The 16,659-nt window shown below is 49.8% G+C and overlaps 1 protein-coding gene across 5 annotated transcripts in view; it reads left to right on the top strand.

Moving 5' to 3' along the window:
- Positions 1–16,659, top strand: part of Osbp2 (oxysterol binding protein 2) — a 158,873-nt gene that overhangs the window by 103,627 nt on the left and 38,587 nt on the right. For 2 of the 5 annotated variants that reach the window (XM_029483764.1, XM_029483763.1), the window contains exon 1: positions 267–360. The exons of the other annotated variants lie outside the window; for them this stretch is intronic. In XM_029483764.1, the coding sequence (XP_029339624.1) occupies positions 282–360 (79 nt within the window). In that variant the 5' untranslated portion in view covers positions 267–281. Of the gene's footprint in view, positions 1–266; positions 361–16,659 lie in introns of those variants that run through there. 5 annotated transcript variants of the gene reach the window in all.

Raw genomic sequence — 16,659 nt, 5'->3', positions numbered from 1 at the left:
GCGTGAAGCCCGCCCCAACCCCCGCGCCCCGGTGCTCGCGGGGTCGCACGGCTGCGGCGGCGCAGGCTCCGGGGGAGGAGGCGGGGAGGCGGCTCGGCTCGCGCGGCGCTGACGGGGTTAAGGGACCTAGCTCAGGGCGGCCCGGTGCTCTGTGCGACGCGACGCCGGGACCCGCGAGCGCTCGCCGCCACCGCCGCCTCCGCCCTGCGGTCCTCCCAGCTGCGCGCCCCGGACCCGGCGCCATGTAACGCCCAGCCGCTCGGAGGCCGCGGGCCGCGGGGATGAAGGGACGCGGCTGCTGGGAGACAGCCTCCGTGCGCTCCTTCTGCAGCTCTGGCTGCCTGAATAAATTTAAGAAGGGTTAGTGCCACCGGCTTTGCGAGACCGGGCTCCCCTCGCACGTACGCACGCACGCCCCGCGCCGGGCTTTGCCGCAGGACCGGTCCACGCGAGCCTCTGATGTCACTTGCTCGTGGCGTGGGGATCGCGGGGAGCCTCGGGGAACCCCTTTTCCCCGCACCCTGCTGGAGTACGCTGCGCAGTGGCTTTGCGCATGGCGAGTTTTGGAAAGGGGGCTGCGACTAGAGATGAGCGGGGGTCTATTCTCTGGGGATGAAAAAGAAAAAGAAATTCAATCCAGCTGTTCATGGACAGGAGAGGGGGTCTGGGAGGGGCGGTCGTGTTTGCCCGCCCCCAACACTTACCCCATTTCTTTCCCAGTCGGCCTGGAGTCTTTACTACCTCAGGGCCTTTAGGCTCCCTGAGTGCTAGCAGAACTGCAGCGCCATCCTTGTGGGCCTTGTCCTAGTTCACCCTCTCCGGAGCGTCCACTTAGGTCTGAGCAAGGGCCAGCCCTGAGAATGTCCCTGTCCTATGGTGATCCTAACTGCCCCGGTGTCCTGGCGGAAGCCTGCTGGCGATCTGACTTCACATTGAGAGGAAACTGCTGCTTTGCAGTCTAGCAGCCCCCTAGTCTCTCTCGCCTGCCATTTTTGATGCTTGAAACCATTTTTGGAGACTGCTGTGAGTGAACTTGCTCTCTACCTTGATGAGAGTTTCTGGTCTAGTGCCACTCACTTGGGAAAATCAGGATTCTTTAACCCTGTTGACCTAACAGACAGAGGCAGTTAACTTCACTCTATATGCCTTGATTAGAAACAGCTCTTTTTATTCTACAAATGCCCCTTGGCCTGGCCTGTAGTAAACCTTAATTAATTTTGCTCCTTGCCTGGCAATGTCAATGCCTTCTGGCTAGCTGTCTGGCTAGCTCCGGTATTCCCCGGAGTTGCAGGACACCAAGCCTCAGCCTGCAGAGTGTGGTCAACTTGTAACATTCTGAACACAGGTGTAGGGTTTTAGAGTTTTAGAGTTTTCAGTTGCAAACACTCAGTATTTCATCCTGAGCTGCTACGATGGTCTGGTCTTGTGAATGCCGTTTTCTGCTCTTAAGGGTTGTTTTTAATCTCCAGTTTTTACTTCGGATATATACTTTGTGCATATGTAAAGTTAAATGATGATTCTGTTATCGATTTGGGTTTATTCAGCGGATGAGTCTTGAAGTGGTCAGTAAGAAAAAGCATCAGTTGTTTCTGTGCCCATAGAACAGTTTTGATTGCTATTACATGAAGATTCAAAGCAAACAGTATGGGGTGAAGTGCCAGCCTGTTCTCTGCTTGGTTGTGATAGAAGGCCACAAATGTATGTGGAAACGAAGGTGTGATCAGGGCAGTGTCTAAGTGGCCTTGGGGCCTGCTTCCCTCTTTATTTCATGTCAAGGTCATACTGGGGGTGTATGTGATGCTTGTAGTGTTTAGAATAAGACCTGGAACAGAGCTTAGAGTGTCACCAGGAGACCCTGTGGCCAATGTCAAGAGCAGGCAGATTTCAGGGTCCAGTCTGGAATCCCTTGGGACCAGCAGAGGTGTGTCCCTGAAGTGCTCTCTGTATGGGAAGGTGAGCTTAGGAAGTCCCAAGTAGAACTTTAGAGACAAGCTGTCACCATTCAGTTTTTAACATTGACTGTGCCTGCTAAAGGGAGAGAGAAATCGGGGAGACTCGGGCTGATAGAGGTCTGGTTAGCATCAGCTACGGGAGGTTGGTGTTTTCCTGGTGCATGGGAAGAACTCCAGCCCCATTCACTCCACAGATGCGGGTCTCCTTGGCTTAGACACCATGAAATGTCCTTAAACACGTTTCTCCTTCTAGATGGGTCCTAGTGAAATAGTGTCGCATACCGCAGCCCATCTTACCAAAGAAGAGGGGGCTAGGTTTGCTGCCTGCTCTGGAGGGCAGTGGCTGTGATCTGGCCTAGGACAGGCTCAGCAACAGAACTTTGTGGCCTGGGGAATCAATTCCCCTGGGCAGCTCCTCTGGAAGTCCCATTTCGTCATTGGGCCAGAAGGAGACCTGGGTTCTTAGGTTCCTGTCTTGACTCTGCTGCTAGGTCCCATGCCCGAGTCATTCCCTATCTCTAAGCTGTCTGCAGCAGCCAACTCCTGACTTCATTAAGAGTGCCATGAAAGAGCTCCAGAAGGGTAGCCTCCAACACAGCTCAGCCCTAAGCTCTGGAGGAGCAGCACTATGGAGTCTGTGGCAGGAAGCCATTGCCTGACTTCCACCTGGCTTCCTCTCCCTTCAGTCCTGGCTTCCCTCTGTTCAAAGGCTGGAGCATTAAACCTACCTTTCCAGGGCCAGGGAGATGGCTCAGCAGGTGAAAATTCTTGTCGCCAAGACTGCCAGCCTGAGTTTAGTCCCTGGAACCCATGGTAGGAGGAGAGAACCAGTTCCCATGAATTGTCCTCTGATGGCCACACACACACACACACACACTCACTCACACACACACACACACACATGCACACACACTCACATGCACACACTCACTCACACACACACACACACCCACTCACACACACACACACACACTCACACACACACACACTCACACATGCACACACACTCACATGCACACACTCACACACTCACACACACACACACAGTGACACATGTGCATACACACAAGTGTTTACTTGCTTCTTAATTTCTTTACCTAGCAGTGAGGCTGAGATGAGATATTGCGTATTTTGTGTGATCTATCTCTGTGCTTACAGAGCCTCGGGGGCCACAAAGGGTAAAGGGCCATGCAGAGACTCAGGGAAGCTGCACTCAACCTTGGTGTTACCCAGTGAGGTACACCGCTGTACCTGCACACCATACAGCATGTCAGTCACAGGAAACTAGGAGGCTTGCAAAAGAGAGTTCATTGGAAATGCAGCCATAGGAGGGGTGGGAGAGAGAGAGAACAAACCCACATCTGTTTTCTGAGGACAGGGTTCAGACACAAGCGTGAGCTGAGGGGTGCATGTTCATGCAATGATCATGGAGTTAGAGGAGGCAGAGCAGACACAAGGAGCGGGCAGTGGGGAGATGTGAACTCAGGCCTGTTCAGATGCTTGTTAGAACAACACAGCATCGTCAGTGCCCTAGTTCATGTTTGAGGGTGGTGTGATTGAGTTACGCAAACAAATGGGAAGAAAAAAATATCTCGGTGTTTTAAGTAAATTTACAATTTTGTGTTGAGCCATATTCACAGATATCCTGGGCAAAGTTGGTCTGTGGCTGCAGGCTTGACATACCTGATGGAGAGAGTAGGTGTCCCCAGGTTTAGCAGCACAGCTTTCTGCCTATGTGGTGCGTGCATGCATATGTGTGTGTGTGTGTGTGTGTGTGTGTGTGTGTGTGTGTGAGTGTGTGTCTGTATATGAGTGTGTGAGTGTGTGTATGTGAGTATGTGTGTGTATATGTGAGTTTGTATTTGTCTCTGTGTGTGTATTAAGCGTATACATTGTTTTTGGGAATACAGACCTGGAAGGGTATACAGGGAAGACCAGAGCCCAGCATGCTGTGTTCCCAGGGGTCAGGCCAGGCACCTTTGAGCAGGCTGTACTCGTGCTGTGAAGATGGTGCTTCTCATTTGCTCTCCTGTGAACTATCTCCTGTCTTCTGGGCCCGGCTCATATTGGCTGCCCTTGTACAGTATAGAGAACCAAACTGACGAAGGAAGGGCAGAAGGCTGTGTGTCCAACACAGGGAAAGTCTGGGATGATGGTAGCTGGCACAGGCCGTGAGGGTGAATGTCTTTTTTGCACAGGCTTCCAGCAAACTTGGTGATGAGACTCCCTGGAGATGTGTGGTCATAATGTGAGTCCTGGGTACTTGATCATAATGTAAGTCCTGGGTACTTGGCCATAATGTGACTGTCAGGTACTTGGTCACAGTGTGGGTACTTGGTTATAATATGAGTGTTGGGTACTTGGTCATAATGTTAGTGCTGGGTACCCTTGTGCTCTGAAAGCCTGTCAGGTTTTATTGTTTTTGAGATGGGTCTTCGCTGTGTGGCCCAGGCTGGCCTCAAACTCACAGTTGTCCTGCATCTGCCTCCCAGAATTGCAGATGTGTACCACTGTGCCCTGCCTGGTGTTTGGTGTTTTTGTTGTTTTATAACTACATCCCTCCCCTACCTCCATTATCTTTGAGAGCTACATCAGGAACCATTCTCAGAGGAGCCCCTCAGAGCACCAGCGCAAGCTGATGTAGGTAGGGTACAGGGCCCTTCAGAAAGTCTCAAGTTGGGTCTGGTTGGGAACAGCCTTTCAACGGGCTTGCTCTGACATTCATTGTGGGTCACATGAGCTGAGTTCCTGTGAGGTCACAGGTCTGAAGCAGGGGGCTGGCTCTGTTCTAGATGCTCATGTTCTTACCCTGGGTCTCTCTGGGTTCACAGGAACTGGCCTAGCTCAGGAGCTGAGCCTCCAAGGAAGCTATTGTCCTATCCTCTCATTTATTTATTTAGTTGTTTTAGTGCTACTGGGGCAAGTGGCTTTACTAGAGGATGGAAGGGAGGGAAGGAGAAAGAGAGAGCAATTGATAAAGTGAAAAATCACAGAGGACTTCCTGGTGGAAGTAACCTCTCCTGTTATAGGATGCGTACAATGGCACAGATGGGAATAAGGACAGGATAGGGGTCAGGAGGTCAAAGGTCTCAGAGCCTTGTGACAGGCTAGAAGTGGGAGGGAGTGGGTCAGAAAGGACAGGCAGGCAGACTGAGGGTATGACACCAGGCCTTGTGAGGTGACAGCTATTAGTGTCTGGGCATGAAGGCATGGTAAGGAGGGTACAGCCCTGGCATCTCTGGAGATGACCAATGGCTCATGGAAAGGAGACTTCGCTTCAGGGCTGTCCATATTAAAGGTTTTCCCTGTACCCAGTGGTTACTACTGCTCAGTGTAGCCCCATGAAGGGGGACCTATGCAGTCATCTGTGTGGAAGCCTCTGACTGCTCATTAACACTTGGTACCTGCTCATGTGCGGACACTGGTGGATTTTAAGCTCCTGTGTGATTTTTACATGCCACTCAGGAGCAGTGCCTCACTGCCCTTGTTTGCACAGGGGACAAAGATGGTTTGGAGGCAGAAGTCTGACTGGGTAACCTGGGCCACCCCTGGTCCCCATACGGAAGGAAAACGAAGCCACCATAGGGCTTTGAAGGAGAGCTGTTGCACCCTTGGTGTTAGAATTTTGTTGCTGTGACAAAACAAAGAGAATGTGACTTTGTTTAGGCCACATTTGTCAGTACTTGGTTGGCTGATGTTGCTTCTGGGCCCAGAGAGCACAGAATACCATGGTAGAAGGGCTGGGGGCAGGGGTGCTGAACTGTAGGAAGCAGGGCGAGGAGGAGGAGGATCAGCCTCTGTGAAGTTAGGCCCCTGTGCTCTGGCTCCCTCAGGAGTCCCTCAGCCAGTGGCCAGACCCTCCAGTGTGAGCCTTTGGTGGATGTGCTTAGTTTCAAACCATCCGATGCCCCAGTAACACAGCAAGCAAGAGGACTATTGCCATTATCACTTTACAGATGGGGAAACTGAGGCTCAAGGAGGAAAAATGACTGTCCTAAGATCACACAGGCAAAAGTCTGATGGGTGACTGCATCCGAAGGGGTGGTCAAGGAACAGAATGCACTGGGAGGCCCAAGCTGCAAGGCATATCACTCATTTTCTGGGGAGGAACCTCAGCCCCTCCCTGGAGCATGCAGAAGGTGCCTTGAGGGAGAATCCTTGTCACTTGGGAAAGGCTAAATTCGGGGGTGGGGGTGGGGTGGAAGTTAACACTGTTGTGGTGTTTCAGAGGTAGAGGGAAGTGGTAGAGAAGTCAGCACACGCTGCCTTTTGCATATATCAGAAAGTCTTGTTTTTCGGTTATTCTCGCGCGCTGTGGTGGGGCACACTGTCTGTAGCCAGGTGACCAAGGTCCATCCCAGAGGAGTGGAGGGTGGAGGGTCCTACTCACCTCATTTACAGGCCAGCGGGCCTCCTGATCCTTCTGTACCTTCCCACGGAAAGAGCTTAGGCCTGAATAGGGCCCTGTAGCCAGAGTTGGTGTCCAGGGCATACAGGAGGTCATCAAGTGGAGAACCAAGACTATTCAGTGAGGCAAACACACAGGAGCTGAGAAAGGCATGCCAGGAAGCCCATGAGGAGGGCCCTCTGTGGGCAGGCAGCTGAGGGGTGGGGAAGGGTCTGCCTGTGGGGGAGCAGGGGCAAAGTTCTACAGAGGATGCCACCCCTGTGTGTTGTGAGCATGCTTGTGTGGGAGCAGGGGCCAGGTTGGGGAGCAGAGCACTGTAGGAAGAGGGAGAGTTTAGGAGAGGCTGGGAGAGCAGGCATCTCTCGCCCTCACTGCTACACACACAGGCTGAATTTATGCCTGTGGCAGCTCAGAGACTGGGGTGGCAATCAGCCTGCAGTTCTGGCTTCGGAGGGCAGGCTGGGTGATCAAAGTAAAACAGAAAGCACACCAGAGAAGAGTAACACACCATCTTGTATGGCCATGGCCCAGTGTACTCAGTAAATATGAGGTCAACAGAACTATGTCAGGCATCAGGTTTCCCAACCATGCAGCCTAGAGTGTATTTCGGTCAGAGGCCCCTAAGAGTCTAGGGAAGGCAGTACAGATCCTGAGGGCAGCTTCATCCATTGCTAGGAGGCTGCAGTGGGCCTACTTGGAGCCTTGACAGACTCCTCAAGACCCTCACTTCCACTTATTCTAAGATTGTTACATTATTTTGTGGGGGTGGGTACTCTTTTCTTGCAACTATTGGACATGTGTTACAATAAAAATGAACCACACAGTGTCTAGTGTGGTGGTCCCCTCCCCCCTAGAATTATGCAGTACACAATTGTTCAGTCATACAGCCTGAACAGCCCTGTTGACAAAAAGCACTTCTCAGAGTATACAGTGATCTCTGCTAGCTCAAAGCAATAAACAGAGGGCCACTCAGGTGCCAGGCCAAGCCAGGTGACCCCATTAGGGCTCAGGTATAGGCCAGAATTGGAACAGGGCTCATCAGGAAACCAAGTAGAGAAACATCAGGGTAAGCAGTGGACTGAAGAGAACACAGTCTCAACACAAGGTTGAGCTGGAGCTCACGCCCTCCCCCATCTTGGACCTCTTCAAAGAACATCCTACAGGGCCAGCCACTAACTGCCCATGTAGGCATGATTCATTCCCCAGTGCCCAGTTTTCCTGTAAGGGGCCAGTCAGCTCACACCAGCAATGCGTCTGACCACACAGAGGAACAACGTGAATAATGATGGAGCCATGGGCCTCAGGCTGCTAAAGATAAACTTCCTTTTACGTCCTCTCCTCTGACGTTCATGTTGGATAATGACTGCTGACGCACATCTGCAGAAATAGTAGCTGCCCACATCCACTGTCGTGCCAGGACGGAAGGGAGTCATGGACTCAGGTTTGCACCCCACCTGGACAGTACCCTAGGGTTATTGCGGGGTATTCCATGGGAAATGAGGGCAGTTACTCGGTGTGTGGCTCGGCCTGCAGTGTTTAGTTTTACTTAGGAAGTGGCCCTGTTGAGAACCTAGACTGCCCTTCATCCCTGGAGCCATTGTGAGATTGTCCATGTGTTGCAGAGTCCCAAGTCTTCTTTCCAGCCTTCCAACCCACATACTTTGTTCTTGGCCTAGCGGGGCCACTCTTCTGTCCCTGGACAGCTGTGACTTTGAAGGATGCTCTTGAGACAGCAGTTCCAGCTGCTTAAGGTCACAGAGTTTATGGCGCTGTGACAGTTCAGGACACTATCGTTAGGTTCCTGTTTCTGGTTTATACTTTTCCTTCAGACGAACGTCTCTTTTACATCATTTCCCCATGGCAGTGCGACCCAGGCAGCTCCCCACGTGACTGCGGGCTTGATTGTATCAAATGTCTCCAGAATGACTTTCCTTCTGTTCAGCACTTCTCTTCTGCTCAAATCATCAGCACAGCCAAACTGCTGCCTGAGCATCTTTGGCACTTAAGCTTTCTTCACTTGGGTTTCTTTCTGGGACAAGTTCCCGGGAGTGGGACGCCTGCAATACCAGGGTGTGAACACCTCCCTCTGGTGTCGCAGTCCTCTCTTGACAACATCTTCCACCTCTCATGGACCCGTGGAGTCACTGATCAAGCTAGGCTGGCCAGCCAGCAAGCCCAGGGGTCTGCCTGTCTCCACCCTCCCCCTCCAACCTTCCCCTCTAGGACCTGTGCACACTGCCAGACCCAGCCTTCCATGGATGCTGGGATCCAAATGCAGGACCTCACATTTGCACAGCAAGCACTTTAGCCACGGAGCTGTCTCCCTAGCCCCTCATTTTGTTTTTAAGGCAGGGTCTCACTATGGAGCCCTGGGTGGCCTGGAACTCAGGAACCCCCCTGCCCTAGCCTCTGAAGTGCTAGACTCACAGGCGTATGCTGGGTACAGCCTGTACCTCCTTAAGGCCTTGACTTGTGTTTGATTAACAAGAGGACTAGGCAGTCGCTGAGCTGCAAACTTGGTTAGTATGGTTGAGGGCCTGGGTTCCATTCCCAGCATCAGAATAAAACAAAACCAATACTGAGTTGTCTCCACTCCTTGAAACATCCCCATCCCTGGGTGCCCCCTCCTGGCTCAGCAGCTGCCTTTTCTCCTGCCCTTCCTGGAAACCCAAGAGGATGGACCAGATGCAGATCTGGCGAGTATCAGATGGAGTTTTTCTGGACCTCGATGCTAACTCACAGTTCTTAGGAGTTGGGATTCAGAGAAGCGGTTCCTGCATCTCTCACCTCCCAGCAACCCCTGCTGCTTAACTTGTGGTCCCAGTGCAAAATTAAAATACAGGTACCTCACAGAAGTTTTTGTTTCAAGACAGTGACAGCTGATCCAGGCAGGAGCACAAGCCCTGTGAATGGCAGCCCTGTGACTGGCCATTCACATGGGCTTGTGATGAGCCCAGGCAATACCCAGTGTTTTAATTGGAAGTGGCCTGCTGGTCCACCCTCATCCTGTTGTTTAGATTTCACTGGGGTCACTCCTCATGAAGAGCTCAAGGCCAGGCTGCATGAAGTCTTGCTGCTCTGTCCCACAGTAGCCAGCACACACGGACCCTTGTCCTCCAAGGCCCAGTGGCCATTTCTGCACCTGCTATGACCTCATCCTGTGAGCTTGCTGGTGGCCATCCAGCCCTTCTGTTCACCTTTGCCTGCTTTGGCCAAGCAAGGCAAGTGATCAAAAGCTTGCCTGGGACATTCTGGACACTTTTTCCATAAAAGTGGCCCTTTGTCCTCTTCTGTCTCCCCTCCCCCAAATCCTCTGCCCCAACAAGGACAGTTGCTGTGTGTGTGTTACTGGGGATGGCTAGGAGCTGTTGGGTCTTTTCCTCGGTTGTAGACAGCATGCTCCCCCCAGGCAACAGAGACAGTTGAAGATTACTTTCCTAGGGCCTGCGACACAAGGTAGCATTCTGAATGGATGCAGTGGGTTACCACATGGGATCAGAGAGTTTGGGGCTTAGCCCAGCAACAACTAGGGAGCATTCCCGGGGTGTCTCATGCATTGCAGAGCGTGTAATCTTCTTCAGTGGCTTGACTCGCTCTTCCTTTCACAGGACACATGGTCCCATACTTCATCTTTCCCCCACGTTTTCAATGTTTGGATTAGGAAGGCATTGATTGTGAATTTTCACTTAGATTTGGGACAAATTTGGCTCCCTATATGAAAGAACATCAAGTAGCCATAAATCCCAGCATCCTAAATTACTGCTAGTGACCGGGCAGTGGTGGCACACGCCTTTAATCTCAGCACTTGGGAGGCAGAGGCAGGCAGATTTCTGAGTTCGAGGTCAGCTGATCTATACAGAGTGAGTTCCAGGACAGCCAGAGCTACACAGAGAAACCCTGTCTTGAAAAAAACCAAATAAATAAATAAATTACTGCTACTGGCTGAGATTATTTTTGACATTTTTCTTTCCTAATTGCCAAGCTAATACACATTCGTTATAGAAAATTCAGTGGAGGGCTGAGAAGATGGCTCAGCAAGAAAAGTGCTTGCCACACAAGTGTGAGGACTAGAGTTCAATTCCCTAGCACCCATGTGAAGGTGTGATGGCCCACTTGTAATCCCAGTACTTGGGAAGCAGAGGCAAGGGTATTCCCAGGGTAAACTCGGTAGATAAACTGGCCAAGTGGGCCAGCTCCAGTCCAGTGATCAAGGAAGACACATAACAGCATCCTCTGGCCTCCACATATTCATGCAAACACACACACACACACACACACACACACACACATAGACATGCACACAAAAAAGACTTAGCAGTCTAGCACAGAGGTAACCATGAATCACACAGGCTATTCCACATTGACAGCTGCGAGTCCCTTCTGTTGTGGGGCAGGGTCTTACTGTGTGGCCCAGGCTGGCCTGAACCTTGTGGTGATCCTCCTGCCTTTACCTCCCAGGTGATAGGATTGCACTACCACACTCAGCTTTTGCCAATCTCTTGCTCTCTGTCCATGACCCTAGCTGGTTTGAGGTCCTGTCCTCCATTTTGCAGACGGGAGCTGAGATCCTGAGAGTCTGCAAGACACTCCCATAATTAAAGGATTTGCACCCTGCTGCTAGTCTCTCCATGAATCCTCCACAGGATTAAATAGCACTTTAAACTCCTATCAAGAATTGATAGGATGGCAAGATGGTTCAGTGGCTAAAGGTGCTTGCTGCCAAACCCGATGATTTGAGTTCACTCCCCAAAGAGAAATGAGTCCTGCAAGTTGTTAGCTGGCACCCATACACATATGCCACAGACACAGACACAAATGAGTAGATACAATGCATGTTTAGACTTGAAAGAGGCGGCTCACTATTGAGTAGTAATAGCTTTACCTCTAATAGGATTGAAGGGTTTGTCTCAGTTCCGTCTTTATTTTCATCTCTTAGTGTGTTGTGGAGCTATGGCTGCTTTGTCAGGCACTGCTTTTGTCTCCTGGAAACCCTACTGCATGGCTGCAGTTAACTGTAGTCAGGAAAGACCCTTCCATGAGGACTGGCCTTCTCTCATCTGCATTTCTCTCCAAATATTTATCATGAAAATCTTCAAAGACAGAGAAAAGTTGAAGGTCTTGTATTGTCAGCCTCTGTACGCTTACCATTTGTATATTGTAGTCTGCCACTAACATGTCACCATATTAACTTTACCACCTGTCACCCTTTACATGAGTCCCCTGGCCTCTCACCCCTTGCCCCTCATCCCCCGACCCCCTCACCTCCCTCATTCCCTGACCCTCTTACACCTTGCCTCCTTGTCTCCCATCCCCACCCCCACTCCCTCACCCCCTTACTCCCTGACCTTCTTACCCATGCCCCTTACCCCCACCCCCACGCCATCCCTTTACTCCCTTACTCCCTCCCCTCATCATCTTGCTCCCACTCCCCCCACCTCTCACTCCCTATTCCTTTATCCTCCACCCCATGCCCCCTTCCCTTCCATCCCCCACCCCTCACCCACTACCTCTTGCCTCCCACACCCTCCCTCCCTCCCCACCACCCCACCTCCCCCTACCGGTCTTCTTGTTAGTAGTTCTCCTTGTTTCCTTTACTGAGTGTTGGGATGAAAGGGAGAACCCAGCCTCAAGCTAAGCAGGATCTCTACTGAAACAGCTACTTTTTTCTCCCTGTCCCATCTTTTTTTATTTTTATTTTTTGGAGACAGGGTCTCATGAATACCTCAAGCTGACCTCAAACTTCCTATATAGCCAAGAATAGCCTGGAACTACTGACCCCCTGCCTCTGCTTCCTGAGTGCTGGGGTTGCATGCGTGCATCTCCACACCCATGTTTTGTTCTGTTTGCTTTGATTTTTATGCAGTGCCAAGGGATCAAACGCAGGGATTCATGCATGGAAAGGTTTATCAACTGAGCCACATTGAAGCCCTCTTATCTTTAAAAACACTCTTCGAAGTCAACAGCTGCTACTACATGAAAAAAGCCTTCAACCAGAACACTCACATCACCGGCAGCCCTGACCAGTGATCAGTCCTGAGTCTGACAGTGTAGTTCCCATCCCTACCTCAGGAGGAACTTGTCCTGTACCTCCAGGAAGGGGACCCTTGTTCAAAGGACACGTGACTAACGAGCTTCCGGAGTCTGCAGCATCTTCCCCTGCCTGCGCCACTCTCATGTCCACTCTGGCGTGTGGCGATGTCGAAACCATCCTTAGTCTCATGACACAGTGTCTCCTGTGGCATTCCCTTGCTATTTCCTCTGGCTGGCTGGGAGACACAGCTCCTCCTGTGACACTGCTGTCCATCAGGGATTGTCTTTTTTTGTAGGTGTGAGCTTCTCCATCCGATGAACACATGCCTACTTTTTGTCGGTTTGTTATAAATGGTTCTTCCAACTTTTTGTGTTTTATATTATGTATGTAATTTATTTGTCTTTTTACATTATTTAGAGTTTCTGTGGAACTCTGACTACTTTATCATGTGCTAGGTTTGTCTCATGGTAACCTGAACTTCATAGCTGTAGTTATTATAGTCCGGAGATAGGCTTTCTGTGAGGACTGGTAGCCTCTTACTTGCATTTCTCTCTATTTACCATGAAAGTCTTCAAACACTGAGAAAAGTTGAAGTGATTGTATTGTCATCTGTATGTCACCTGTGCTTATTGATAAGTATTTTGATCAGCTGTTTAATCGTGTTACTGAGTTTTAATTGTACTTCATAGGGATTTCCTTATTCAAAGTATGTGATTCCGTGTTTTTATAAACATTACTGGGTGACATAGCCATCATCACAGGCCAACTGTAGACTGGCTCTCGTGAGAAATGCCATATACTCACTAGTAGTCACTCTCTGTCCCTCAGCCCTGAGCAACTACCCGGCTGCCCTTAGCCTCTGTAGATCACATGCTTTGGATATTTCATCTGAGTCAGAGGTTCCTAACCTGTGGGTTGTGACCCCTCTGGGGATCAAAAGACCCTTCCAGAAGAGGTCACAGATCAGATATCCTAATTCATAACAACAAAATCACAGTTATGGCCAGGCAGTGGTGGCGCACGCCTTTAATCCCAGCACTTGGGAGGCAGAGGCAGGCGGATTTCTGAGTTTGAGGCCAACATGGTCTACAGAGTGAGTTCCAGGACATCCAAAGCTATAAAGAAAAACCCCGTCCCAAAAAAAAAAAAAAAAAAAAAAAAAAAAAAAAATCACAGTTATAAAGTACCAACAAAATAATTCTAGCTGGAGGTCACCACAGCACAAGGAGCTGTATTAAAGCCTTAGGGAAGCTGAGCATACTTAGGTAAACACGTTGATTTTGTTGCAATTGCACTGGAAATACCAAGCGCAGTTCATGTGTGTGGGAAGGGATTGGTAGAAGAATTAGTTTTTCTGGCCATGCCCTAACTTGCCGAGGCTGTAAAGTTAGTTATTTCATTGGTTCTCCTAAGTCCTCATCAAAAAGTGGAGAGAATTCATCATTCAATTATCACTTCCTCGCCCGATGCTCCAGGGTCATCTCCAGGCAAAGGAGGGTACCAAAGGAAGCTGCAGTAAGCGGGCTGAGGCCCGTCGCCAGCATAGGTGGCGCTGTTTATTACTTTTGCCTGCACAGGAAAAACCTTGTCTCTTTCATCAGTTTTAAGGTTTGATTATCTAGTTTGTTCATCCAGCCCTCTCTTTGTCATGATTAATATCCTCCTTATCTTCCCCTTGTTATTGTTGCCCCTTCAATGTTCTTGCAGAGTCTGCCCCTTGCATTTTCATCTAAAGCTCCTTCTTCAGGAAACTGGGATTACACGCGTGCTCCTCCGTTCTTTAAGGAACGATGCAGGAGCTGAACACAATCCCAAGCCTTCCCTGGTTCCTGGCCCTGTGCTCCACCCTCTCTGTGAGGCCCCACTCCTCCTCTCATACCTGAGGGTTAAGAAGGATCACATGGGTAAGGTGACACAAGTACAAGCCACATGTGACAAAGACATGGTTTTCTGTAGAGACACATGACTAACAACAGCTGGCGTAAGCGCACTCCTTCCCATCACTACACCTGGGAGGAGCACGAGAGGGTTCTGAGAACAGTTCTGTGTTTTGAAGAATCTGTGGTCACAAAACTCTTGGGGTTTTTTTGGAGTTTTCTCACAAGCACTCAGAATTCTCACAGGGCTCCATTCTTGGACTGTGTTCTGACCACGAACCACCCAAGTATTCGTAGTAGTGACTGCACAATTTTACGTGATCGCAAACAGTGTCTGGGGGGCCCCCGAGCCTCTGCACCCTTGCTGATGCTTGTGATTTCCTGCTCCAATTTTCAAGCTGTAACCATTGGAGTGCTGTAGCATCTCTTGCAGACTCTCCATTCTCCTAGTGGCTCGTATGTTGAACCCTTTTCTTGTACTTATTGGATTTGGTTATCTTTGGAGAAATCTTCGCTCAAACTCTTTTCCTATTCTTTCTGGTTGGGGCTGTCCTTTTCATGTTATATGGTTATATATACACTGAGGATGGAAGTCCTTTCTGTGACGTTTAAATGTTTGCTTCCATTTCATTTGATGTAATGTCTAAGAGTTTGCCTTGTGTCGCTGTCTAAATCAATCGCAAGCAGTGTCACCTCCGTCTCCTAAGAGCTTTATAGACCAGGTTCTGACAGAATGCTGGTTCGTGCTGAGCTAACTCTGTGTTCTGTGTGAGGTGGGGAGTGGGGTCTTCAGTTTTATCCTAATTCACTCTGCCCCAGAAACATCACCTTGAAGGAGTTTTCTTCTTTTTGCTTGTCTTTAATCAGCTGGCCACAGGAGTCCAGTTCTGATGGTGCTCCTCACATTACTAGCTGATTTATCAGACCTTATGGATATCACTGTATGTTTCTGCGTGGAGATCCCAGATACTTGTATTTCCTCATAAAATATTTTAAAGGTTCACACTGACATCTTTATTGCACCCAGACAAGCTTTTTGCTTTTGTTTTTGGCAGAGGGTATAACATTTATTTTACTAAGGATGTAAAACATAGTTGATTTCTGCCCACCCAGTGCTGTTTATCGACGGCTCCCTTTTCCCCTACAAGCCTGCCGTTTGAGCCTGTTTGGGGATATCATCCTTCTCCCTGCACTCCAAGCTGTCTACAGTAATACAGTACATATCTTGTAAGCCAAGAACCCCCACTCACCAGGGCACTGCTGAATTTATTTCCTGATTTACAAGAGGGGACATTGAGGCAAGACAGGCTCTAGTGAGTCATGCTGTCCCCATGAGATGACAGTGGTAGCTCTGGAAAAGAGGAGGAATGGGGACTTGGTGAGACATGGAGCCTGAAGTATTGCCAGCACCAGACGTGGCAGCAGCCTCTCTCTCTCTCTCCCTCTCCCTCTCCCTCTCCCTCTCCCTCTCCCTCTCCTGAGCAAGCGAGCAAGTGAGGGCAGGAAAGAGTGCGGAAGCGACTGGATGCTTGTGCTCAGCTGGTTCTCTCTTCCTTTTTTATGACCGAGTAATATTCCCATGTGTGGATAGACTACATTTGAATTGGTTTTGCTTTGGAGCCATTGTGAAAAAATATTGCTATGAATGTTCCCATGAGTGTTTTTGAGTGAGTACAGGATTTTTTTCTTTTTTTGGGGGGTGTTTGTGGGCTACTAGGTTATGTAGTATTTACTATGCTGCTTTCTGAAGTGCCTGTGCCTTTAATTTCCTACTAGTGTGAGGGTGCCCGTTTTTACACATCCTTACCAATATTTATTTTCTGAGTTTTTAAACAACTATACCTGCTAGTGAGGTTGCTGAGTGAGAAACAATGCTGACTACCCAGTCTCGGAACCCAGTGTGTGTGTGTGCTCATTTACCTGTTAAACTTTCCCTTCACTTTGTGTCATCTTGAACATACGCTATCCCTATCTGCTAGCATTGGTGCTGTAACAAGCAGTATTATTTAAATGTTCTTTTTCTGGAACTCACTGCTGATGTTAGAGAAATGCCCCCTCCCCCACCCCATGCAATGATCTTAACTCTACAGTGTCTCCTTGGGGCTTTCCAATACTGCACAATGGAGTTGCCTTTGCTCTCTTTTCCTTGAGCCTGGCTGGCTGACACCCGGCGTGGTACTGAGATGGTCAACACAGACGCGCAGTGTTTCACAACTTCAGGTCCTACCGCTTATCATTAAGCCAGGCAAGAACAAGAACTTCTGTAGACGACGCCTTTCTGTCAGTGAGGACGCCTTTCTGTCAGTGAGGACGCCTTTCTGTCAGTGAGGACACCTTTCTGTCAGTGAGGACGCCTTTCTGTCAGTGAGGACGGTCCCCCTTACAGGGTCC

Source organism: Mus caroli, chromosome 11 (genome assembly GCF_900094665.2).
Source record: "Mus caroli chromosome 11, CAROLI_EIJ_v1.1, whole genome shotgun sequence".
Taxonomy (NCBI): domain Eukaryota; kingdom Metazoa; phylum Chordata; class Mammalia; order Rodentia; family Muridae; genus Mus; species Mus caroli.
Note: the sequence above shows the minus strand (reverse complement) of the source record. Positions and strands in the feature narration are given on the sequence as shown.